This window comes from Mucor velutinosus (assembly GCF_035048745.1).
Source record: "Mucor velutinosus strain NIH1002 chromosome Unknown tig00000041, whole genome shotgun sequence".
Taxonomy (NCBI): Eukaryota; Fungi; Mucoromycota; class Mucoromycetes; order Mucorales; family Mucoraceae; genus Mucor; species Mucor velutinosus.
In genome coordinates, this window is record NW_027041905.1 from 425673 (window position 1) to 451554 (window position 25882).

The window sequence follows — 25882 nt, forward strand, 5'->3', positions numbered from 1 at the left end:
TCATATTTTACCAAATTTCTCAGTAATTTGATTCAAAACACTTATTACAGTTAGCACCATTGGAGGCGCCTTGAAAAGTACTTCAACAATGTATTAAGGTGCATAGGGTGATCATCACAATTTATATAGTCGGATATCATAAAACAGATTAAACAAGTCGACAAAAGACGTAATTTGGCCCAATTTTGAACAGAGAAAGATAAACTGAGTTTGAATTGATTTTGGTGGCGGCATTGCTGCTGGCTGACCTAAATGCCTTTCCGTTGATGACAATGGGCATCATGAAATTGAAAGGACAATTGCTTAACGCAAATATTTTTTTGGGGGGAGCTTTGTCTTATGAAGGTGTCTTTTGCAATGACAATACCTCAAAAAAAGTCGCTGTATATCTTACGTAAGTCCTGTATTTGCGCATGAGCAGCTTTATGTAACCATCTTATTAAGAGCATAAGCAGCAACGAATGGTATTACAATTATACTATCAGAAAATGAAGATTGTGGTGTACAAATGCTGCATAAAACTCGAACTTTCTTTCGCATTGTCCCAGTAATAGGCTTTGTTTGATATCAGTGTAAGTAAGGAGGATGCTGAGGGAGATACCTCCTCTCCTCCTCCAGGCTCTGATATAACCTTTTTTTTTTTTTTTTTTTTTTTTACTAACTAATAATTGGTTGTTTATAATCTACTTGATATACCAAAATGTTATAATATCTGATTTAAAATGTCTTCGGTGAGAGCCCGCATGGCGACACCGACATCGAGCATAGCGAGTAAGATCGGCTAGTGTATATAGTACACTATAATGAGCTTTGAATAAAGATCCTGGCATGCGGGACAAAATGTCTAAAATGTGAATTAGCTAAACATGCCGACAACGGGAACACTAGCCCTGAAAAAACCCTCCCTGGAAGTGTAACAAGGCAGTTACATTTCTTTCAAGCGGCTCTTTTGTAATTCCTGTCAACATGGTTGTTATTCAACTAGTAATACACCACATAACTCAACCAATTGACTGATGAGCGACATGGCAGGTTTAGGATAAACTGCTGTGCTTTTAAAACTAAGATTTGATAGTGTAATGAGATTGTTCCGCGTTCATTTGATGGAAAATCTATTGTAGAGCAATCAAGGATTTGAAAGACAGTTTTTGTGCTAACTCTTCCATGTTACATGTATAAATTGAATTATCACTATACGAAATGAATAACATTCAAGCTAGTATTATTTTTATACTCACTATAAGCCTCATGATTGTCATCTTATTTAACTCAATTACCGAATTGGAGAGAGATTTGTGTAATAAACAGAACAATTTAAATGGTTTAAGTCTTCTCCACATTTTCATAGATGTATTTTACAGCTAAAATATGATTGGTGATATTCAACACACCTGCCCTCTGTACAACAATCGGTTTATCATTGAGGCGAAAGAGTAGAATGACGCTGACCAAGGTTGCACGAACCAGAGAGGGCCATGTAAAAAACACGGACTGAGAGTGGTTTTTTACACAAGATGTTGTGCAGCCCAAATTAAATAAAATTTTCAGGCTTTGGTATGACAATTCTATTTGGAACAAGATAAGATAACGAGAAGCTTTATGTGTTACAGCTTGCATTTTATATCATTGCACTCAGAAATTTCACTCACATACTTCAAATGTTGGGCTGATCGTTTGTCATGATTAATTTGGACGTCTCGTGAAATTAGAATTAAGTTGATATATGTATAAATATATATATATAGAGGCTGAAGGGCCATGCAAAATCATCTTGCTGGGCCGTGCAAAATAAACATCAACATTACCTAAAATGATATCTGCACAATAGGGGCCATGTAAACCATACATCTTGGATTACAATATCGCATTCTTAGAAAGGGCCATGTAAAACTCTACGTAATGGGCCGTGCAATCATGATATTCACTTACTATGCATGACATTCTGTGATATGAGAAAGAGGAGGTCATTTCCCTTCCACTTAAAATCATGCATTTTCTTACATTAGACATGGAATTGATCTACAACTAAAGGAGCGAAAGAAAAAGGGAAAAAAAAAGAGAGAGAGGCAAGATCTTACAGAAAAGAGATTTCAGAATTCCATCCTGTTCTTTTATATACGCTGCTTCTTTGAATAATGCATTTCATATTGCAACTAAGCAAAAAAAAAATTTATCAAAGGATGCGGGGAAGTTCCTTGATTCGGGAATGCGATTCGATTGTGTTCCAAAGGATGTTTACATGAGCGGCGTTCCAAACGCGATCAAAAAATCAGAATGTAATCCAGGGGTAATTTGTGATTTCAAAACAGGACAGCCAACATTGCATGCGTATTTATCGACGTGCAACAAATGCCTACAAAAGACGGCCTGAAATCCTTGTTGGAAGTGATCTTCAGATTGTATTTACGTGAAAAAGGAGAGTGAATTGCGACGATGATTGGGCTAAATGATGATCCAACGTGGGCGGAATGCCATCATTTTTTCATGGCCCGGACGGTGTTTTTTGCATTTTACCTGGCCCTGTTACTTTAAACGTAATAACAAATGATTATTGCTTATCTCATCATATATCAGTTCAACCAAGGTCTTACAACATGCCTGGATGATGACCATGTTATGCTACGATTTGAGCTCTAATTGCAAGGGATTATCTTGTAATTTTATGCTTCAACAACAAATAAAGAGGCAGTTTGTATACAAAATAAAGGGGCATCTACAGCTTGGACGATGCCTGAATCGTCATAATAAACTTTATAGTGTATTATACATGTATTTTTCCCAGATTCATGTGAAATAAGTTGACCCCAGCTTCCACATGTTTCATTGGAAATGGATAATTTTTTTCTTTCTGTGTAGCCATACCTGATTTAGTCGAGTGACAGCAAAAAACCTTTGGTTTATTTAATTCCTTCTGTTAAAACCATTTGCTTTCTTCTTTTCGTATTTCTTTTAACCAACTTCCCCCCCTCTCTTATTTAATTTTTTTTTACCTTGATTTTATATTTGCTTAGACAGAGCTTGCACTAAGGAATATAATCATGCTGTCATCAAATAACTTTATCAGAGCCGCAAAGGTAACATCATGGCATTGGAGGCACATGGCATTCAACATTTGGTACTAACATAATCCCAACATTGCAGGCTGTTGCTCCCGCCGTCAGAACTCATGTTCCTTCTCGCACCTACGCTCAAGCTGGTACCAACTGGGCCGCTCAAAAGGTTGCCATGTCCAACCTCGAGACTGACAAGTTCATCAACTACCAAAGAATTGAGGATAACCTCGCTATTGTTCGCAAGAGGTAATGATTTCATCTATTTTTTCGGAGTATAGAGAAGATGTGGAGGCAAAAAAAAAAATAGGAGTGTGAGGAGGGGTGGGGGTACCCTTACCGCTTAGTGGAAAAGGGGGTCCATCACAACAATACGGATTATAACTATACAGCATACTAAAATTTTAATATAATCTAGATTGAACCGTCCTTTGACTCTCTCTGAGAAGGTCGTCTATGGTCACTTGGATGATCCCGAGAACCAAGACATTGCTCGTGGTCAATCTTACCTCAAGCTCCGTCCTGATCGTGTTGCTTGTCAAGATGCCACTGCTCAAATGGCTCTTTTGCAATTCATGTCTGCCGGTCTCCCCACCGTCGCTGTCCCTTCCACTGTCCACTGTGATCACTTGATTGAAGCTCAAGTTGGTGGTGCTAAGGATTTGGCCCGTGCTATTGACATCAACAAGGAAGTCTACGATTTCTTGGCTACTGCTACCGCTAAGTTTGGTCTTGGTTTCTGGAAGCCTGGATCTGGTATTATCCATCAAATCATCTTGGAAAACTATGCTTTCCCTGGTGGTCTTATGATCGGTACTGATTCTCACACTCCTAATGCTGGTGGTCTCGGTATGGTTGCTATCGGTGTTGGTGGTGCTGATGCCGTTGATGTCATGGCTGATATTCCTTGGGAACTCAAGTGTCCTAAGGCTATCGGTGTCAAGCTCACTGGTAAACTCAACCCTTGGGCTTCTCCTAAGGATATTATCCTCAAGGTCGCTGGTATCTTGACCGTCAAGGGTGGTACTGGTTCCATCGTCGAATATCTCGGTGAGGGTGTCAACACCTTCTCTTGTACTGGTATGGCTACCATCTGTAACATGGGTGCTGAAATTGGTGCTACTACCTCCATGTTCCCTTACAACGAACGTATGGGTGACTACCTTCGCGCTACCAACCGTAGTGCTATTGCCGACTATGCTAAGCAATTCTCTCACAACCTCAGAGCTGATGAAGGTGCTGAATACGATGAAATGATCGAAATCGACCTCGATAACCTCGAACCCCATATCAACGGTCCTTTCACTCCTGATCTTGCCACTCCCCTCTCCAAGTTCAAGGAAACTGCCATCAAGAACGACTGGCCTCAAGAGCTCAAGGTCGGTTTGATCGGTTCTTGTACCAACTCTTCTTATGAAGACATGGCCCGTTCCGCCTCTCTCGTCCAACAAGCCACTGATCACGGTGTCAAGGTCAAGGCCAAGTATACCATCACCCCTGGTTCTGAACAAATTCGTGCTACTATCGAGCGCGACGGTATCATGGATACTCTCACCAACGCTGGTGGTGTTGTTCTCGCTAACGCCTGTGGTCCTTGTATTGGTCAATGGGATCGTCAAGACATCAAGAAGGGTGACAAGAACTCTATCATTACCTCTTATAACCGTAACTTCACTGGTCGTAACGACGCCAACCCTCAAACTCACGCTTTCGTTGCCTCTCCTGAGATTGTCACTGCCTTGACCATTGCTGGTGATATGCACTTCAACCCCATGACTGATTCTCTCATCGGTGCTGATGGTAAGCCCTACAAGCTCGAAGCCCCCAAGGGTTACGAACTCCCTCCCAACGGTTACGATGCTGGTGAGAACACTTACCAAGAACCTCCCACTGACCGCTCCAGCGTCAGTGTTGCCGTCGACCCCAAGTCTAACCGTCTTCAACTTTTGGAACCCTTCAAGAAGTGGGATGGTAAGGATATCGAGAACGTACCAATCCTTATCAAGGCTAAGGGTAAGTGTACCACTGATCACATCTCTATGGCCGGTCCTTGGTTGAAGTACCGTGGTCACTTGGACAACATCTCCAACAACTTCTTGATTGGTGCTACCTCCAGCGAAGACAAGGTCAACAGTGTCAAGAATCAATTCACTGGTGAATATAAGGGCGTTCCAGATACCGCTCGTGATTACAAGGCCAAGGGTGTCCAATGGGTCGTCTTTGGTGATGAGAACTACGGTGAAGGTTCTTCTCGTGAACACGCTGCCTTGGAACCTCGTTTCCTCAACGGTGCTGCCGTCATTGTCAAGTCCTTTGCTCGTATTCACGAAACCAACTTGAAGAAGCAAGGTATGCTTCCTTTGACTTTTGCCGACCCTGCCGACTATGACAAGGTTGATGCTGATGATAAGGTCTCCATCCTCGGTTTGAGCGATTTCCAACCCGGTAAGCCTTTGACTGTTCGTCTCACCAAGAAGGATGGTCAAACCACTGATATCGTTGCCAACCACACTTTCAACGAAGGCCAAATCGCTTGGTTCAAGGCTGGTTCTGCTCTCAACTTGATGAAGGAAAACGCTGCTAAATAAGTCATTTAATATCCTTGTCAAATTTCATATTATAAACCAAAAACTCAGTTTCCTTTCAAAATGTAATTAATAAACAATGTATAGAAAAAATTATATAACATTACTTTATGGAGTTTTCCCGCATAAGTGTATGAGCGCCTTGTTGATACGTAGTGTAGGTATTGCTGGATGTTGCGGTTTTGGCTTAAAGTCTTGAGTTTTGTTAGCAATGCAAGTTAGGGTACAGTCTACCAGACGTTGCACTGAGGTTTTCAATTAAGCTGTTTGTAAACGGTGCATCTAAAGAGTATAGTTCAATATATAAAACGAGTAGCATCACCTCTTACGTATATTACTCAAAAAAAAAAATACGCAACACGCTGTGAAACTTTGATCTATTCGAACAGTGATTCCTCAAGTGAGATGCAGTTTTGAGCAGCCAGAACAACACCAAACAATTGCTTTCAACTCACAGTTGCTTCTTGATACCTTTGCTCAACTTTTTAGGGACCAAAAAAATATCGACCGAAATCGACCAAAAGCATGAGGGGTATCTCATGCTTTTTATCGAAAATTAAACGATCGCATTTTTCACCTTGAAAATAAAGACTTTTACTATGGTATGTATTGAATCAAAATGTTTCTCTAAATCCAAAGCAACCCCTGAAACCACTTTGGTGAGGCCTTCATATGTAAAATCTCGTCATTTTCATCATAAACGACTTTTCTTATTTTCAAGCATTGCTCAATAGGTTCATTCAAAACACCCACTATAACGAGCACCGTTGGATGCGCCTTGAATAGTGCTCCAAGAATGTATTAGGAAGTAGGGGCTGATTATTACAGTTTATATAGTCGAATATCGCAAAATAGTTAAATCAAGTCGAAGAAATACAAAATCTGGCCAATCTTGAATAGCAAAAAAAATATCCTGAGTTTGAACTATTTTGGCGGCGGCGGTGGATGCGGTGCTGTCTGCTGCTGGTAGCTGACCAAAATGCCTTTCTGATGATGGCAATGATGGTGGGGATGCTTCATGGATTTGAAAGCCTGAATATCCTCTTTTGCTTTTTCTGGGCGTATTCATATCATACAACGGCAATAAGCTTGGCTTACCACCAAACTATATGTAATCGCAGCTTTTTAATCATGATTTGCAGCGTTTCAACATGGCATGTAGGCAGGATGCATTTCATTGATTCATTCAAAAGAGTCTATTGCTACTGTTTGAAAGGCTATTTCAGTATGCAGTGAAGATATCTTTATTAAGCTTGTATCAGAATATGCATTGAGAATGATGGCTGCAATCTCGAAGACAGTTGCCAGATACTGAGTGCGCCTATTTTCACCATCCATGAGCTCCTAGGGTTGACTCGAATATGAGCATCCTCGTTGATAAAATTTTAGAATTGCCATCCTTCTTTTTCGTTACTCAGAATTTTAAGAGCATGTTTGTAAATGCGAGTAAAGGTTTTTTGAGCCTTGTCCATTGCTCAATGCTTTGCATTTTACATGGCTCTGATTGATCACAGCGACATTTCTTTTGTAGTATTTGAGTACATTACATGATATTCAAAATAACGTGTGCCTTCCAGTGTATAGCAATTAGAAAGCGTAGTGTCTGGGACACGTCCCCTCCTCGTGTATCGTAGTAAATCAGGGGAGGATATACGTTGGCATGCTAAAGTTCGAGATCAGTGAGCGATTAAGAGCGATCCCATATTACATGTCTATCCAGGGGTCGTATCCGATTGTAGCTTTTGCACCTGTTGGTTCTAACTGACACCATCTCATCTACCGTATATATTTCTCTTTTTGATTATAGACGGTGCATTCATCGCGTACTGGAGGCAGTATTCCACCGTTGAATCAAATCCAATCAAAGCTGGAACTGGAGCCTTCGGTTGAGAAGACAAGCCACCACCTGAATGATTTCAGAAAACACGTTGACGCGCTTGCAAAACAATTTTCAATCCCTTTTTTTTTTCTGCTATTGTATAAACGAAAAGAAAAGAAGCATGAGTAGCCACAATCAATTACCATCAGACAACATCCCTGATACACCAGGACGTTATTACGGTCGTCGTACTGATATGCTCTCATCTCAAATCGAACCTAGTTCTCCTGGATTCTATGCTCGCACACCTGGCTCACCGTCAGCTCGTAACAGACACAGACGCTCTGAACTATCATCTACATTGCTAGGCGATGATATTGGAGCTACCTCGCCCTTAGCCTACCCCTCTACTCCATTGCGTTCAAGCTACGACTCACCTCGCACTCCTCGTAGCAATGCTACTTATCAGCGCAATACACCCTTTGTGCCCAACACACCTGGTGCTCGTCCCTTATCTTCATTGCAAAACATGGACACGCAAGAAAGCGACCCTTCTCTCTCTGTTAGACTCATTTGGGGTACTACTGTCAATATCCATGAAGCCATGACCAGCTTCCGTAACTTTCTCAACAATTTTACTCTGGCTCACCGTAAACGCAAGGATTTCGAAGCTATTACTGACGAGGACCATCGACCCTTTTACCAATTACTTTTGCAACACGTTTACGAAACAAACAGCACCAATGTTAACTTGGATTGCCGCAATTTAAGAGCTTATAACGACACACGCAAACTGTATGATCAACTCGTCAAGTATCCTCAAGAAATTATCCCATTGATGGATCACACCATCACTGAATTCTACATGGGCTTGTTTCCCGACGTTGATTTCGGTAGACTTCAATTGAAGGTTTGTGTTTGTTTGGTGGATGGAAAGTGGACGCATGGGATTAAACAAGTGTATAGATTCGTCCCTACAACTTGGAAGACAGTGTGAATATGAGAGAATTGGACCCTCAAAGTAAGTTTGTTTGCTCGCATTGGCATGGTCATCATAGACTGATACGGTGCGAAATAGATGTCGATCAGCTGATCACCATCAAGGGCTTGATGATTCGTGCTTCACCCATCATTCCAGACATGAAGGAGGCCTTTTTCCGTTGTTTGATCTGTGATTACACTGTTACAGTCAATGTGGACCGTGGAAGAATTCTGGAACCCACGCGTTGTGGCAGAGAGTCCTGTGATTCACAAAACTCAATGACTTTGGTACACAACCGTTGTCTGTTCTCTGACAAGCAAGTAGCTAGAATCCAAGAGACACCAGATGTGGTTCCTGATGGCCAAACACCTCAGACAGTGACCATGTGCTTGTATGACGATTTGGTGGATGTTGGTAAGCCAGGTGACAGATTGGAGGTAACAGGTATCTTCCGTGGTGTTCCTGTCAGAGTCAACCCCAAGCAAAGAACCATTCGTTCTCTCTTTAGAACGTATTTGGACGTGGTTCATATCAAGCGCACAGACAAGAAGCGTATGCAAATCGACAAGAGTTTCCGTTCTGAATTTGGCGCTGAAGTGTAAGTACAGATTGCAAGCAAATGTGCGTGCTTGTTTGATAAGCTAACGCGTAAGACTAGTTATGAGGAAAGTGATGAAATTCAAGTCGTCTCCAACAATGACGAGCAAGAAATTCTGGCTCTGAGTCGACGCAACAACTTGTACGACTGTTTAGCTCGATCACTGGCACCTAGTATCTACGAGTTGGATGATGTCAAGAAGGGTATTTTGCTGCAATTGTTTGGTGGTGCTCACAAGACGTTCAAAAAGTCAGGTGCTCCTCATTTCAGAGGTGATATCAATGTGTTGCTGGTGGGTGATCCAGGTACCAGTAAATCTCAACTGCTTCAATATGTACACAAAATTGCACCCCGTGGTGTCTACACATCTGGTAAGGGCTCCTCTGCAGTTGGTTTAACAGCCTACATTACAAGAGACCCTGATTCTCGTCAATTGGTATTGGAGAGTGGTGCACTTGTACTCAGTGATGGCGGTATTTGCTGTATCGATGAGTTTGATAAGATGTCTGACGCTACACGATCTGTGTTGCATGAAGTGATGGAACAGCAGACTATTTCGGTGGCTAAGGCTGGCATCATTACGACACTCAATGCCAGAACCTCCATCTGTGCTTCAGCCAATCCTATCGGATCAAGATGGAACAAAAACTTGTCTGTGCCCGCTAATCTCGATTTACCGCCACCCCTTTTGTCTAGATTCGATTTGCTCTATTTAATTCTGGATCGTGTTGATGAGGATTCGGATCGTCGTCTCGCCAAACACTTGGTCGCCTTGTACATGGAAGACAACCCATTGACAGGCGGTAGTGACATTGTCAGTGTAGAGTTGCTGACGAAATACATTACTTACGCAAGAGAAAAGGTGCAACCCGTGTTGAGTGAAGAAGCAGGATCTCGGTTAGTGGATCATTATGTCGAGCTTCGTAGACAAGGCCAAGATCGCGGTGGATCTGAAAAGCGTGTTACAGCAACTACGCGTCAATTGGAGTCCATGATTCGTATGTCCGAAGCACATGCTAGAATGAGAATGTCTGCAACTGTGGATGTGGAAGATGTCAATGAGGCATCTCGACTCTTGCGTGAAGCCATCAAGGAGTACGCAACTGATCCAAAAACCGGCCGCATTGATATGGATCTCATTTTATCGGGCACAGCATCACATGAGCGCAACCTTCAAAACAGCATCAAGGAAGCATTACTCTCTAAATTATCATCTTATTCCAATGGACGTGTTGATTATGCCAAGTTATTCAAGGACTTTAATGAGCAAAGCCAAGTGGTAAGTGAGCATGGAATGTATACTAGAAAAATGTCTCATTTTCTCGCACATAGCCCGTGGATAATAAAACTTTTGAAGAAGTTCTCAAGTCGTTACAAGACCAAAATGTTATTAATATCTCTGGCGAGGGTCGTAAGCGTGCTATCCGCATTCTAACAGCGAGCGCAGATGCTTAATTGCTACAATTTATATATAAATAATTATTTACATTACATAATCCAAATAAATACTTTACAAAAGGCAATAAAGTGCGATTAGCCATATCCAGCAATAAAGAGATAACGATAAACCCACTAGTACATGACGATCTCCATTACTGTGACACACACACATATACACACACGCAATTCCAACGGGATAAACCGTAACCAAATGTTTTAAAGTTGAGTTGATCACACGACCCCAATTCATTCCTCGGCAACATGGTTTTGGAGAGCAGCAAACGTTGTAATGGATGTTGCCCTGAGAGAAGAGCGAGATCTGTGGATAAAAAGCTACCATGGTGACAGAAGACAAGGGCTACTGCATGGTAACACATGCTGAATCAAGGGCCCTCCTCCGTTTTGTCGTTGGATAAGATAAAGGATGGGCTAGCGTGGTTTGATCTCATCATCATCTGCTTGCTGATCCTATATGATTTATACAAGAAGAGGGCCATATTTTTTAACTGTTCATTTATGATGTCTGTTTCAGATAAGGAAACCGACCTTTATCGAGCTGTTGATTGTCCATATAAATAATGACAAGGTGTTCTTTCAAATTTTGAGGGATCACACAGTAGAATAGAATGACCTCCAATTGCATGGCAGGATTCCCTATGATACAAGCCAGTCATTTTATTTGGGTACTACACAATTTTGTATGATAGTGAGCCAAAAGGAGGAAGCGGGAATTATCCAATGTGTGCGACCTTTGTAGCTTAATTTCTCCGTAAACATGTTATCTGCCACATGAAATTAGTAAATTATATATATAAAAACCACTAAACTAAAGCAAACAATCGTATGTCGACATGGACTTTTTTAACATCCAAGAGTGCATGAGTGAGTGAATGAGGAGCGCCATAGGAGCTCTTTCTCAAAATAGTCAGGCGAAACAGGTTCACTTCTATCATATAAACCCACAATGATGAACACACCTTTGCACACATTTTGCACCAGTGACATTATTTCATACAGAAAGAGATTGCCAAAATGAGTAATTCTCTAGAGATCGGCCGTTGAACGCAGTTCAGGGTGCTTTAGTAGAGTTTTAAGTTTGTTTATAAAGATGTGGTAAATGCTGCTTAAATTTTACCTCTTTCTCTCTCTTTTACCTTTTTTTTTCTGTATATATATTTAATCCTAGTACATATTAAAACAGCATGCCTCAAATGAATGGAAAGAAATCCAATACATCAATGACAACCCGCATGGCTGATCAAGTATTAGCCTGTAATTTATTTCCTGAAGAGGACCAAGGTATGGGAGATGACCAAGTAGACCAAGAAGAAAAGAAGAAGGATCCTCTCTCCAGCCAAGTATGGAGAATGTATACCAAGGCTAAAGATACGCTTCCCAACGGATCCAGACTAGAAAACCTGACATGGCGTATGATGGCAATGACTTTGAAGAAGCAAGATGCTGCTCAATCCCCATCAACATCCTCATCCTCGGAACACTTGGATACTACTTCGGCTCCTGAATTGAATGAAAATAAGCCTATGGTTTCTAAATCACCACCAATGGTATATTATAGATGTTTATTTACTCATCACAATCCAGTCAGATGGCTAACATGTATTATTAGAAAACTGATAGCATCAATATCCCTGTAAATTATAACGAAGACCCTATTGTGAGTTTTAGTGAGCCATATCATTCGCCCACATCATCATCTACCTTCTTTTTCGGTAATGATCCTCCTGCTACCAGTGCTCTCTCTGTTGCTGCTTCTGCTTCTGCCACTACGACATCTTTGAATATGGGCGCTGTGAGCTTTGAAGACATGCTCAACTTGTATTATAATCCTGTTACAAATGCTGGTCAATTCACAGATATGAATACAACTGCTACTGATTCCATCGACATCGCACCTGCTCCTATAAGCCATCATTTGGATTACGCCCATTCGCCATCTCCGTCTGTTTCATCTGTTGAAGAAGAGCCTCACCCACAAACACACCATCAAAAGCCTCAACAAAATGCCCAAACCCAATGCCACAATTGCTCTACTAGAACTACACCGCTCTGGCGTAGAGATCCCAGTGGAAACCCTCTCTGCAATGCCTGTGGTCTATTTTTGAAGCTTCACGGTGTCGTACGGCCATTGAGTCTCAAGACGGATGTGATCAAGAAGAGAAACAGAGGTGCTGCTGGATCCACTGCCAATGCCAATGCTTCTGCTTCCACTGCTCCCACTGCTATTACCGCTTCTACCTCAACACACGCTAGAAAGGAAGTACCTTTATCAAGCTCATTACCCACCACAAGCAGAATCCAAGCCATTCCTACTCGTCCTTCTCAAATCAAGCGTCAACGTCGCAGCTATCAAAAGCAACCTCGTCCAACCACGCCAACATCTCAACTTCCTACTACGCCCTCCCATTTGCAACAGCAATCCATTTTATCAAGCTCACTGCCAAACCATTACGATAGCAACGATGTCAGCTTCCTTGGTACCTCTCTTCCTACACCTAATCCTATGACCAGCACTTCTACCTCTTACTTTAATTACATGTCATCTTCACCTCCTCCTCCTCCTCCCGCATTACATTACTCTTCTTCCAACTCATCACTTGCTAGTTTGGGTCAAGCTAATACCAATTCTACTGCTACGCCTGCTCAACAGCAACCACCTCAAACACAAGGCGATGTGTATTCATTGCTTGAAAACATTGGCGTGCAATTGAACAACTTGCCACCCGAGTTATTACCATTGATTGCATCTGCTGCTAACTATCAGGCTCAAACAATGAACGTCAATAACAACAGCAGCAAGACATCACCTTTAATGCCAAATGAGTTGGTGTTTAGCCAAAATACAGCTGCCTCTCCCAATAACTCCAAGAATACTACTATGCTTGACCATCATCAAGGTCAATTTTACTAAATAAAACTTTCTGTATATATTTCAACACGACGTGTGATGTTTTCAGTTGTTTTGTATGATCTTTTGCAGCTAATAGTATCGGCCAAGATATAAAAACGCGATGCCGTTCAGCTTTTGAATGAAATCATTGACACCGTATGTCAAGTCAGGAAAGTGGCACGCACTTGATTTGATCGTTATTACACCTTTCATCGCAGTTACGGAACAGCTAATTGTATATCAAGCTCTAAGCGAGCATAAAGTAGAACTGAGATATATCTGCAGGCTTGACACGGATCACCATAGAATTCTTATGAATCATCTATTGATTCCATATTGATGGCACTGAAGCGCAATATTAGGTATATTGATTCGTACAAGACAGAATTCTGTACATTTATACTTGTCTCTTTCCATGACGACGCGAATGCTTGAGGTCTAGCTTGTCGTTGCTTTATATTATTTATTTGTATCTACAGAAATGTTGTTTTGCCAATAGTAAGCAGCTATTTACTAAAATCGCTCATTTATGAAAACCATACTACAAAGAGTATAGGGGGGCAGGGTCCATAGCCCGGCGGCTCAAACTAGTAGGTGGCCTGTATCCTATCTGAAAAGAAACTATTCAATTTGATACTGCATAGATTTCAAGCTATCAAATGGTTTATAGGACTTGAACAAGTCCTCTGCTTTTCCTTTGTCGAAGATATACTTGCTGTTTTTGTTTTTTTCCAGGTTCGCATGTACTCTTAATAAATTGAGTATCTTCTTCAGCGTACTTGTTTGTTTGTTTGCATGTTTTTTTCTTCACTGTCTTCTTGTAAATCATTTTCTAGTTGTTTGATTGCAAATGCAAAATTGACAAATTAAGAGAGATATAAAGAAAAGGCTTCAAAAGTAATCAGGTACAAAAACTAAAGATTTATTTATTGATTCAAGCAAATCTTATTGACACGAAATCATGGTAGCTGGATCAATCAATCTATCTATCTTACTGTTAAATGAGTCAACCCATCATTGTCGTTTATGAGCACAGAATTTCATAGCTAACTATGTATGGTTCACTCCTTGCTGAACAGTGCCATGTGAATCATGATCCGACTACCGCGGAGTTCCTGAACTGCCACAGCCCTACAGACTCAATCATCTCATTAATAAGAAGTATCATTATGCTATGAGAGAACAATACAATAGTGTCACTCAACCTACTATTTCCAGCAAACATTAGAATAATGACTGCATACTCTGAGCCTAGATCAATAAATACAATGCATGTACGCCTTTGTAGCATAACAAAAACACGCCTTTTGACAAGCAAATCTATAAAACACAGCCAAATTCGACAGCTTGCAAGCCTCCATATCTCAATATGTAGACCTTTTGAAGCCGCCAAGATGTTGCCAAACGATTGCTTTCATCTGGCAGTTACTTTCTGACACCTTTGCTCAACTTTTTGGGAACCCAAAAAACATGGCCAAAAATCGACTCCAAACCATGAGGGATACCTCATGCTTTTCATCAAAAATCAAACGATCGCGTTTTTCAACTTGAAAATGAAGACTTTTACTATGGTATGTATTGAATCAAAATGTTTCTCTAAATCCAAAGCAACCCCTGAAACCACTTTTGTGCGGCCTTCATATGTAAAATCTCGTCATTTTCACCATAAACGACTTTTCATATTTTCAAGCATTGCTCAATAGGTTCATTCAAAACACCCACTATAATGAGCACCGTTGGATGCGCCTTGAATAGTGCTCCAAGAATGTATTAGAAAGTACGGGCTGATTATTACAGTTCATATAGTCGAATATCGCAAAATAGTTAAACCAAGTCGAAGAAATACAAAATCTGGCCAATCTTGAATAGCAAAAAAAAAAAAAAAAAAAAAGTCTGAGTTTGAACTATTTTGGCGGCGGCGGTGGATGCGGTGCTGTCTGCTGCTGGTAGCTGACCAAAATGCCTTTCTGATGATGACAATGATGGTGGGGATGCTTCATGGATTTGAAAGCCTGAATACCCTCTTTTGCTTTTTCTGGGCATATTCACATCTGACAACGGAAATCAGCTTGACCCACCGCCAAACTATACGTAGTCGTAGCTTTTTAACCTTGATGTGTAGGTAGGATGCGTTTCCTAGATTCGTTCAAAAAAAAGACTATTGCCACTGTCTGAGAAGCTATTTCAATATGTGGTGAAGATGTATTTAAAATTTGTATTAGCATATGCATTGGGAACAATGGCTGCAATCTCCTTGACAGTTGGCAGATACTGAGTGCGCCTATCTTTACCAACAATGAACCCTAATCTCATTCGAGGGTGGACTCAAATGCGAGCATCCTTGTTGCTATGATTCTAGGCTTGTCATTCTTCTTTACTCAGGATCTCATAAGCATGCTTGTATATACATACAAACAGTGTAAAGCAACGACAAGCTAGGCCTCAAGCATTCGCGTCGTCATGGAAAGAGACAAGTATAAATGTACAGAATTCTGTCTTGTGCTAATTAATGTACCTAGTATTGCGTTCAAGTGCCATATAGGTAGTTCATATGAATTTTATGGTCCATATCAAGCTTGATTATAAAAGAGGAGCAGAATCTATTGAAAAGGACATTCCAAGAAGAGATGATGAAGAGAATCACCCGACTTCCACACACACAAAAAAAAAAAAGCACTTGTACCTTATGGATGGTATTTTATTCCATCTCTCGTACTTCAATTCGCTCGGATCTCTTGAAAAATTACAAATGAACTTACAGCTCCATTTTCATATACGGATGATCTAATCAGCACCAACTATAAAAAAAGACATTCCAAACATACACAGCCAGTGCCGCAATCCTAAAGTAGGTCCGTGTATTAAAATCTGATGCAAGCGCACCTTACCCAAAGACGCTTTATTTCTGCATTTGCTTTAATTCACATTGTATTCTCTCCACTCTTTCATTTGTTCTTGCTAGCAATTTGTTGGTTGATGATAATCGATTCTTGGCATCAAAGAGTTTCTCCAAGCATGGCTGTAGTTTTGGTGGTTCAGCGATATCCGTGAATAGCTCTAATTCTTTTTATTTTTTTTTTTTTATTTTTATTTTTTTTTTGTTTGTTACAGCTTGATAAGTGTGATGCATGATTTTTACGCATTCAAAATGGCTCTGTACCTGCTACTAATCTTTCAATCTCTTTGCCTAGATTTGCTTGACTCTTTTGTACAGACAGAATAGCTTGGTCTATCTCCAAAACGGCAGGTCCCAAGACAGCATTGAATCCCGGTTGTTGCTGTTCTGTGGGTGTCGATGGTTCGCTCATGAATATGGAAGAGGGAATGAAATGTAATCATCATCCAGCTTCAAACAATCTCCGTCTATTGTGAATCTTTACAGTGGTCACATTGGAGAGAAAGGAGATAAAAAGTTTTTCTTCCTTCTTGTCCTCGAAACATATTTTTGTTGGTACATTTTTTTTTGAAAATATAAAGGTATCTACTTCTAGTATCGACCAATTCCGTTCAATTCACCTTTTATTAACTCGAGCAAATCTGCATTAAAGATTACTATATACAATGACTGATTCCACCAAGCCTCATTTCTTCCTCCCTACCATTCATGACAGTGAAGGTGGCTGGGGTCCTGCCATTGATGTGATTCCTGAGCAATTCCAAGATATCCCTTATGCTCCCTACAGCAAGGCTGATAAATTAGGTCGTGTTGCTGACTGGTCCAATCCTGATGGCCAAAAGCAAGATAACAGAGAGGTTCAAGGTCGCCAAAGAACTGGATTTAACCGTTTCAACAGAGGTAAGCAAATTTGCGCTCGACCCTATGGGATGAGATGACATTCTGATCGCTTGACACATCATAGATCAACACCAAGCTTACGGTGCTTCTTTTGCTTCTGCATTCGCTTACACCCACAACGAAGACGAGTCATCCTTCTCTGTTGTCGATAATAGATCTGCAGGTACCAAGAAGCAAGCCATGAAGGCAGTGGGTGGCGGTAATGTTCGCAGCAGCCGTGTTCAAGCCAGCAACAAGCAAGGCGGATATCGCACTGTCGGTCAACGTCCCAGCGGAGGACGTTATCAACAACAAAACAGCAGACGTAGATATGGTTACAAGGATTACGATAAACCTCAACGTGTTCGCAATGCTTCCATCAACATTGGTGCCGATTGGAAGGTGTTGGATGAAATTGAATTCAGCCGTTTGAGCAAGTTGAACTTTGCTATCCCTGAAGCTACCGATATTGCCACCTATGGTTCAGTCAACGTCTACAACAAAGCCTATGATCGTGTAAACACCAAGAACGAAAAGATGCTTGCACACATTGACCGTATCAAATACGATACTACTACATCTGAAGATCCCATCATCCAACAATACATCCAAGAGAACAAGGCTACTGTCTTTGCCACTGACGCTGTTCTTTCTCTCTTGATGTGTGCTACTCGTACCGTCTATCCCTGGGACATTGTCGTCAAGAAGACTGCTGATGGTAAGGTGATCTTGGATAAGCGCCCTGGCGGTGTCTTTGATTTCGTTACTGTCAATGAAAACTCTTACGATCCTCCTGCTGAAAGCGACAAGGATACCATCAACTCCTGGTCTGCTCTTTGTAACGAAGCTACTTATATCAACCAAAACTTCTCTCGCCAAGTGCTCGAGAAGGATGCATTGAAGTTTGAAAACCCCAACCCCTTTGCTACAGCTGACACTGAAGCCGAATTGGCTTCTTGTGGTTACCGTTACAGAGAATTTGATTTAAGCAATGCTGATGCTGGTGAGGAGGACGATAAGATTCAAATGATTGTTCGTACAGAAGTGGATGCTGCTGTCAAGACTGCCAATGGTACCAACTATGTCACTGTTCGCGCTCTGAACGAATTTGATCCCACTGCTCAAGGCGCTGGTGGTGCTCTGCCTTGGAAGAAGAGTCTGGATTCCCAACGTGGTGCTGTTGTTGCTACTGAAATGAGAAACAATGCTGCCAAGTTGGCTCGTTGGGCTGTTCAAGCTCTTTTGGCTGATGCCGAACAACTCAAGTTGGGTTATGTTGCTCGTTACAACCCCAAGGAAAACTCACGCCATGTCATTTTGGGTACTCAAGCTTACAAGCCTCGCGATTTTGCCTCTCAAATGAACTTGTCCTTGACCAATGGTTGGGGTATTGTCAAGGCTGTTGTGGATATGTGCTTGCAATTGCCCGAAGGCACTTATATCATGATGAAGGATCCCAACAGACCCATTCTTCGTGTTTACGCTGTTCCCTCTGAAGAGGATTTGGAGGCTGACTATGAGGATGATGAAGAGGAGGAGGAGGATCAAAAATAAGTAATCTGTAGTAATAAAAAATAGAGTTTTATGAATTCAAGCAAAAGATTTACTGTATGATAGTTTGTGTTTTGATATGAACCACATAAATAACCGAAGCAAAGCGCTACAGGCCCTTAATGTATTGATTGTTATTAGTTGTCGCCATCAATGGTAAACGGTACCCACTGACTAGCCTTCACCTATTCAGTACGAGTATATGCCTTCGATAAGGTTACCATGATGCGAAGCCTTGCAGTCAAAGACTGGCCACATATACGCATGTTGTCTGACAGCGGGGAATAGTAGCATGGTTGAAGGAACCTTCCAACGCCTTCATTAACCTTTTTACTTGAGTACATCATTTAGCCGCCATTTACGGCTGATTGAACACATAGAGTGATCTGATAGCCAAGTGCATTTTATCTCCATTGTACAATTGGGGTCTATAGACGTTTATTACCGCTACATAAGTGTTTTTGCGTAGAGAGCTTCATTGCTTTAACAAGTGAATATTTATAAAAATATTTATTGAAAACGACTTTAAAAAAAAACATGTCAAAAACAGAAGAGCCCAATGGTAGCTGCGGTTGAGCAAGCTCACCAAAAGAAACATGGTTGTTGAAGCCAGTTTCCTGCAGATGGCCTTCAGCAATCCAATCCTCAAAGATAGAAAAGGAAGGGACGCCGTTGGTATCGCTGGGCATAGCTCGATTGTTGAAATCAAAGCTATCGTCACTGTCAGTTCCACTGGAGGGAAACTGACATGAAAGGAACATGGCCATAGCTTCTTCATCAAAGATATCGCGGGCCGTCAAAGTGGCAACATGTGGAGGCAAAAGATGCTCGAGGCCAGCCAAGAGAATTAGTAGCTCCATGGCTAAACACTACAAGAAACAAGGTAAATACATTGGCTCTACACATCAACCATCTGTGGATGCACTCTACTTACTTTTTTCAGCCTGTTTTCAAAAAGAAAACATCTAGTATAAGCAAGATGAACTCTCCTACCGTTTTAACCACACTTGCCAATTTGACGGCAATGGCAAGAAGTTCTTGATCTCTGCGATCAGCCCTACCACCTATGGCTCTGTCAGTAGCCATAACAAACATAGATTGTGTGAGATTTACTTACCAGAGTTTCGCGGGCGAAGGATCTCAGGGCATCGCGCTTTCTTGTCGTTGTCCATTCCCCAGAGTCAGCTTCAGTTTTGCATGGATGATGTATATAGTAAAGAAATGTAGATAGTTTTACATGGATGTGTACAATAAAGAAATGTAGAAAAGATGAAAAAAGTAAATGCTTGTTCCTTATATAGGCCTCCTCCTCATGCTCCAAAATCTTGGACGTGGTGGGCTTTTGCGATGATTAACATCTAAATGTCCTTCATTTTCTTTCATATCAAATGAGGTGGCTTTGATTTGAAATGAATATCTGGAATAAACGAATTTATTATAATGGACATTAAGCTGGAACCGAGATAAGTTTCATAGTGAATGGTAAAAGAAAGGAAGAAAATTTCATGAATACAGTGATATAAATAAATAAATAAATAAATAAATAATGAAAAAAGCAAAAAAAGGGACAATCTATACATATTAAAGAATTGAATAACGAGAAACGAGCAGTGATAAACGAGTAAGTAAGGTGGAAAGGGATATAATAATAGAGGGATAATATAATTTACAACTTGTTGGTGTTTTGTTTTGTGTGCCTAATTGTTTGATTTACTTGGAACGATCGTTTCTTTCATCAGAGTAATCGGATTTGAAGCCCATCATACTGCGTTGTGTCTCGACAGCTTGTTTGCCTAATGGAACAGGGTCAGCATACATGTTTCAATCACCACCATACACAGGTACTTACGAGCTTCCAAAGCACGAGCGCGGTACGCCAATGCTGCCTCACCATTGACAGCTTGGCCCAAAAGACCCTTCTCAAAGCATTGAGCAATGAATTCAAGCGCTTCAGGATCATTCAAGAGTTCGGCATTTCGCCAGTAGCTAAATGCACGCTTTTCATTACCCATCTCTTGATAGTAACGAGCCAACTCTTTCATAGCCATGACATTGCCATTGGCATTTTCTTCTTGCAAGATGTGCACACCACGATCAACATCGTTAGAGGTGGATGTTTGAGAGACCCAGCCATGCAACAGATAGCAGCCAATCTTGAACTGCGCAGCCTTGTTGTTTGCCTTGAGGGCTTTGGTGAACCATTTGAATGCAGAGGTGCGATGCTTTTGGAGCACTAGAGGATCCGTAGGACGCGCAATACTGATGCAGGTTTCTTCCAAGCACCCAAGCGCGTATTCGGCAGCACCGTCAGGGCAGCCTTGACTGAGCGCACGTTTGTACCATGCTTTGGCTTGACTTGTACTCTGATCACCCAAAGCGCCTGTTTCCAAAAAGTCGCCAATGCGCACCATGGCCAAGACATGTCCAAAATCCATGGCGCGTCTGTAGTACTGCAGTGCTGTGTTCAAGTTTTGTGTGATGCGGAAAGTCACCTTGTCAGAGATCACGCCTGTAAAGCCCTTTCTGTAGAGCTCGCCAAGTTCAAAACTAGCAGCACCGCATCCAAGGAAATCAGCTTCCTTCAAGTCTTCTTGGCCTTCTTCATACAAGCCAGCAGCGAGCTCCAATTTACCTAATTCGTAAAAGGAGGGGCCGTGATTCTTGTTGGCAGCCATGCGCAGATAGTTGACAGCCTTCTTGGATTTGACAGCAGCGTTCAGTTGTGTGGATTGGCGCATCTGGTCAATGCGGTACTTGGCGTAATAGTAACAGGCTTCTGGGTGTCCAGCTTGAGCAGCTTTGAGGTATTGATCAGCCGCCTTCTTGCAAGGGACGTCTGGATCAGCAGGGTTCAGTTCCTTGTGGTGGTAGTATTGAGCCAGTTTGTAGATGGCCGTGGGATCGTTGCGAGCTGCATTGCACAGAGTAGGGAACAGATTGATATCCGCACCACTTTTGCTAGCGATCTCAGCCAGGCGTTCGTATGTTTCGTTGTTTTGCAAATACGCACAGGCCTTGGTATAGTAGTCAAGCACCTTGTTGTCGTCTTGAGGCACACAATTGCCATCTTCGTAGCATTGGCCCAGACGGAACTGGCCGTAGCTCAACGCCATACTGCTGTAATAGTCGAGTTGCGGAGTTGCCTCAAATGGGTTCATCAGGTCAGAGATACGCTTGATATTGTACGAGGTGCGTTGGTCCACCTCCTTCATCTTGTAGTATAGGATCATGATTTGCGCTAATGTGTTATCAGACACTTCTTGCAACCAGTCCAGGGCTTGACGTTCCATGTGGTAGTAACTGTAGGTGATGCCAGCAGCCAGCTTCATCTTGTTGATTTCGATCAGATAGTCATTGGACGTATGGATGTTTTTGGTGCGGAACTGGACCATGGATTCAGTGATTCTGCTCTTGAGAGAGAACAGCGTGTGCTTGCTAGCATCTACCTTTTGGAAGCAGGCATCTGCTTTCTCCTCCTGAGACTGGGTGGTACCATAAAGATAGCCCAATTCAAGACAGGCGTACATATGACCTAGTTGATCAGCCTTTGTGAGATAGTATCGGGCTCTCTCTCTGTAATTGTAGATTGTGCCATTATGTAACGATAGTAATCCTTAAAGAGGCAAATACGTGTGTTTCATTAGCTATTTTTGTCTCTGATGTACAAGTATGTGTTTGTGTGCGTAATACATACCTCGATAGTAATACAGGTCTGCTGATTTGGAGTTTCTCTCTTGCAAGTCAGTAATCGCATCAAGCAGTGGTTCAGCTAAATCCAGCTGCTTTGTAATGGCGGTATTGTGTGATTTGTAATAAGTCTCGATAAGCCTCATTCTAGCAAACAGCTCCAGTTCAGCATTGTCTAGTTTGCACAAAAGACCACTTTCATACAACGAAGTGGATGCCGTCTTTTTGCAGCCAGCACAAATCTCATCATCATGACATTTTGCTAGTAAAGAAAGAAAAACAAGGTTATTACAATTTGTAGGACAATGTTTGTGCACACACACACACACACACACATATTAGCAAACATACCCAAGAGAATGAATGGAACAAACAGGTTCTTGCCATTGAATTTGATCATGTCGTTGAGCCAAGCAAAGACCAGTGCTTTTGTGCGCGCCTTGCCTTGGTGTTCCAGCAGGATCAGCTTGGCAGCCTCCAGACGTGCAGTCCATCCAATGCTCGTGGTGATATCGTTGCAGGATGCCACCTCAATAAACTTGGTCAAAGCGCTTGCTCTATTTTTGGACACTTTTAAGAATCGAGCAAAGGCAATGGTCAATCTACAAGACACACATTGCTTGATTTAGTTGCCTGTTATTGCCTTGTTTGTCAACAGACTTACTTGTTTGGTACGCCCATCTCCACCTTTTCAAATAGTTCAATCGTCTTGGTCACATCTTCATCATTCATACGACTGTAAAAGTTACACAGATACTGTCCAGAGGCATGATCGTTCAGCTCAATGGCTCTCCAGAGTAAGTGCAGGGCAAACTTGAACTTGAGGTCAGACTGGCTCATCATGGCATCCACCTTGGCATTGTTGTAGATGCGGGCCAGGTCCTGATATACGGGATGTTGTTTGTCCTCGTACGTCTCGCTGGGATGAATGCTGCTGTTAATCACCACCAATGCTAGCATTCGGTAGGCTATGGGATCCTGCTCAGCACCTGCTGATCGATTGAGCTCAGTGTAAATCTGATAGTGGTTAATGGGACCACTGGCATTGTTCTTGATCATGTAGTCAGCCAAATACTGAATAGCAAGTGCATTGTTTTGCTTGGCTGCAGCCGAAAAGTAGCGGAAAGCCTTGTCCAGATCACGGCCTTGCGTGCCAATGCTGCCGGTAAAGTAGTAAGCGCCTACTTGGGTCAGCGCCATGTCATGGTTTTGGTTGGCAGCGTCCATGAAGAAAGCCAGTGCATGCGACTTGTTGTACTCTGCACAGCTGTAGCCATCCTTCAGCATAAGGCCAGCGTAGTATTGGCATTTGGGTTGGTTCTGATGGGCGCCCCTGAGGAAGCAGCGAAAGGCTAGATCCTGGCTTTTGGGGACAATGACTGTGCCATTGTCCAGCTTGACGCCATCCAGATAAGCGTTTGCCAACCAAAAATGAGCACCACTGTAATTGCAGTCATCTGAGAGCTTCTTCAACGTGTGAAATGCTCTTTCAGGATTCTTTTCAGTTCCACCAATTCCATTGTACTCCCAGACAGCGATGCGCACACTGGCTTCGTTTTTGATGGACTGTACGTTCCAGTGCTCCAAGTCGAATGCAGTAGGTGAGTGGGTGATGATGCTGGCAAATTCGTGGTAGGCGTGGTGTGGGTTGTCCTTCATGACCAGCAGGCCGCGCGATAATTTAGCTGCAATGTTGTCTGGGTAGTTTTCGAATATTTGCATGGCACGAAACAGATCTGCAACGCATCCTTGACCTTTTTGGTACATTTGGCCTAATATGATGTTGGCTGGTTCGTCGCCCAATTTAGCTGCTTCCTGGATCAAATTGAAGGCTGCTGAGGGGTTCTTTGGTGTGCCAATGCCCATCAGAGACAGCGTGCCCAGTTTGCGCAATGCTGGTGCATACTTGGTTCCACCATGATGTGAGCTCGCTGATGCCAGCAGATAGCGGAAGGCAATGTCTGCGTACTCGATGCCTGCCTTGAGATAGATGATGCCAATTTGGTAGCTGGAGATGCAAAAGTAGGGGTGTTTTGCAGGTAAATTGGCTCGAGCTGCGTACTGGATGGCATGGTCAATTTGACTCTGTTTTTCGTAATACAATGCTAAAGACAGAGACGCAATAGAATGGCCCTAGAGATGTAGTTGGTACAACATATTATTAATAATAAAAAAAATAGGGAGTAAAATTGTGTTACCTGATGAGAGGCTTCCTTCAACAGGCAAACAGCATCTTGGGGTAGATAGCCCTTGATGTCTCTAAAGAGTACTGTGTTTCCAAAGTAGACTTTGGCGAGCAATTGGCCTTTCAGGGCTGCTTGGTAATAGAGGTTACATGCATATTCAATATCGCCATCACACTCGGCATAATATCCCAACATGAAGGTGGCACAAGCAATGCCATTTTTAGAAGCATCAAGCAGGTACTTGAGGCCTTGTTGCTTTATAAATTCGTCTTGGTCGTGTTCCAACGTAGCTTCATACAGCATGCGGCCTGTATAGTATTGAGCATAGGCGATCAAATAGCGTGTGCTTTCAGCAGCGTCCTCGATGGGTTGATTGGCTATGTATTCAAACAGTCGAAATGCTTGTGCTGGACTAGGACGAAGGGATGATTTCGGAGATAGATGGCGGAGAGCGTCCATGTAAAGTTCGTACAGTTGCTTTGTATGAACATCCTCATAAGCATCCACATGCTGATCAGAGTCCACGACATCCACTACGCTGAAGCCAGAGTTACGGCGACCACCAACAGGACGATCAAACGCCTGTTGTGGTTGTGTACCAACTGCTATTTTGGGAAAATCTGAAAATTGGGTTATTTCTGATTGAGTGTCTGATGTGGATAAGTGTGAGAATAAAGCATCTTGAAGCGATAGATGGGATGAAGTCGCTGAGGCGATGGTGAGATATTCATCTTGTTGCTCGTGCTTGTGCTGTAACAGACTATGGAATTGGCTCAAGTGCGCATTCATGTCGTTGCTGGTGCCTTGGATGTTGTAAAAGTCATTCATGTCATTCTTTGATTTCGTCTCAATTGAAGGCGTGCTGGGTGGTGATGGTGTAGGCAATGAGGGTGAAGGTGATGGTGGTGAGGATGTCAGTTTAGGCAGCTGCGGAGGAGGCAGCGAAGGTGCTGGCGATGGTGGTTTGCTGCTGTTGCTGCTGCTTGTGGAGGTGGTAGGTGCGCTCTTTTGCTGCTGCTGCTTCTTTGCAGAGGGTGTCAACTTTTTGCTAGTGGTAGATTTTGCTTTGTTTCCACCAAATAAACGACCCAAGAAACCATTTGCCATTTTCTGATACAAGAGAACAAAGTTGAGAAAAAGTAAAAAGAGTGAAAGAAAAAAGAGAAAAGCGATTTATAGGATTACTGCGTCTAATTTATATACGTACGCATCCATGACTATACAATGTACAACCAAACTTGTATATAGATTTAAGGTACACTCAAAGAGACCTTTGGGGTCATCTGATGCTCTTTCAAACA

General features: G+C 42.2%; 6 protein-coding genes across 6 annotated transcripts; 4 read left to right on the plus strand and 2 right to left on the minus strand.

The window, feature by feature from the left end:
• Positions 1 to 3038: 3038 nt before the first annotated feature.
• On the plus strand, positions 3039 to 5638 carry ATC70_000298 (Eukaryotic translation initiation factor 3 subunit D (eIF3d); the record flags this gene model as incomplete). Its single annotated transcript, XM_064819716.1, has 3 exons — positions 3039 to 3074; positions 3142 to 3299; positions 3469 to 5638. The coding sequence occupies 3 exons, from the start codon at positions 3039 to 3041 to the stop codon at positions 5636 to 5638; spliced, it is 2364 nt and encodes a 787-aa protein (XP_064683636.1).
• A 1997-nt stretch (positions 5639 to 7635) lies between these two features.
• ATC70_000299 (uncharacterized protein) lies at positions 7636 to 10489 on the plus strand (the record flags this gene model as incomplete). The annotated part of the gene is made up of 5 exons (XM_064819717.1): positions 7636 to 8364; positions 8421 to 8475; positions 8533 to 9034; positions 9095 to 10313; positions 10367 to 10489. The coding sequence occupies 5 exons, from the start codon at positions 7636 to 7638 to the stop codon at positions 10487 to 10489; spliced, it is 2628 nt and encodes an 875-aa protein (XP_064683637.1).
• Positions 10490 to 11676: 1187 nt separating this feature from the next.
• On the plus strand, positions 11677 to 13403 carry ENV7_1 (Serine/threonine-protein kinase env7; the record flags this gene model as incomplete). The annotated part of the gene is made up of 2 exons (XM_064819718.1): positions 11677 to 12039; positions 12102 to 13403. 2 exons carry the CDS (start codon positions 11677 to 11679, stop codon positions 13401 to 13403), a joined length of 1665 nt encoding a protein of 554 aa, XP_064683638.1.
• A 2878-nt stretch (positions 13404 to 16281) lies between these two features.
• ATG2 (autophagy- protein 2) lies at positions 16282 to 16690 on the minus strand (the record flags this gene model as incomplete). Its single annotated transcript, XM_064819719.1, has 2 exons — positions 16282 to 16445; positions 16543 to 16690. The coding sequence occupies 2 exons, from the start codon at positions 16688 to 16690 to the stop codon at positions 16282 to 16284; spliced, it is 312 nt and encodes a 103-aa protein (XP_064683639.1).
• A 253-nt stretch (positions 16691 to 16943) lies between these two features.
• Positions 16944 to 18711, plus strand: ATC70_000302 (uncharacterized protein; the record flags this gene model as incomplete). Its single annotated transcript, XM_064819720.1, has 2 exons — positions 16944 to 17178; positions 17243 to 18711. The coding sequence occupies 2 exons, from the start codon at positions 16944 to 16946 to the stop codon at positions 18709 to 18711; spliced, it is 1704 nt and encodes a 567-aa protein (XP_064683640.1).
• A 1707-nt stretch (positions 18712 to 20418) lies between these two features.
• On the minus strand, positions 20419 to 25688 carry RVB1 (RuvB ATP-dependent DNA helicase pontin; the record flags this gene model as incomplete). The annotated part of the gene is made up of 6 exons (XM_064819721.1): positions 20419 to 20501; positions 20558 to 22321; positions 22403 to 22657; positions 22747 to 22997; positions 23060 to 24528; positions 24594 to 25688. The coding sequence occupies 6 exons, from the start codon at positions 25686 to 25688 to the stop codon at positions 20419 to 20421; spliced, it is 4917 nt and encodes a 1638-aa protein (XP_064683641.1).
• Positions 25689 to 25882: the final 194 nt, after the last annotated feature.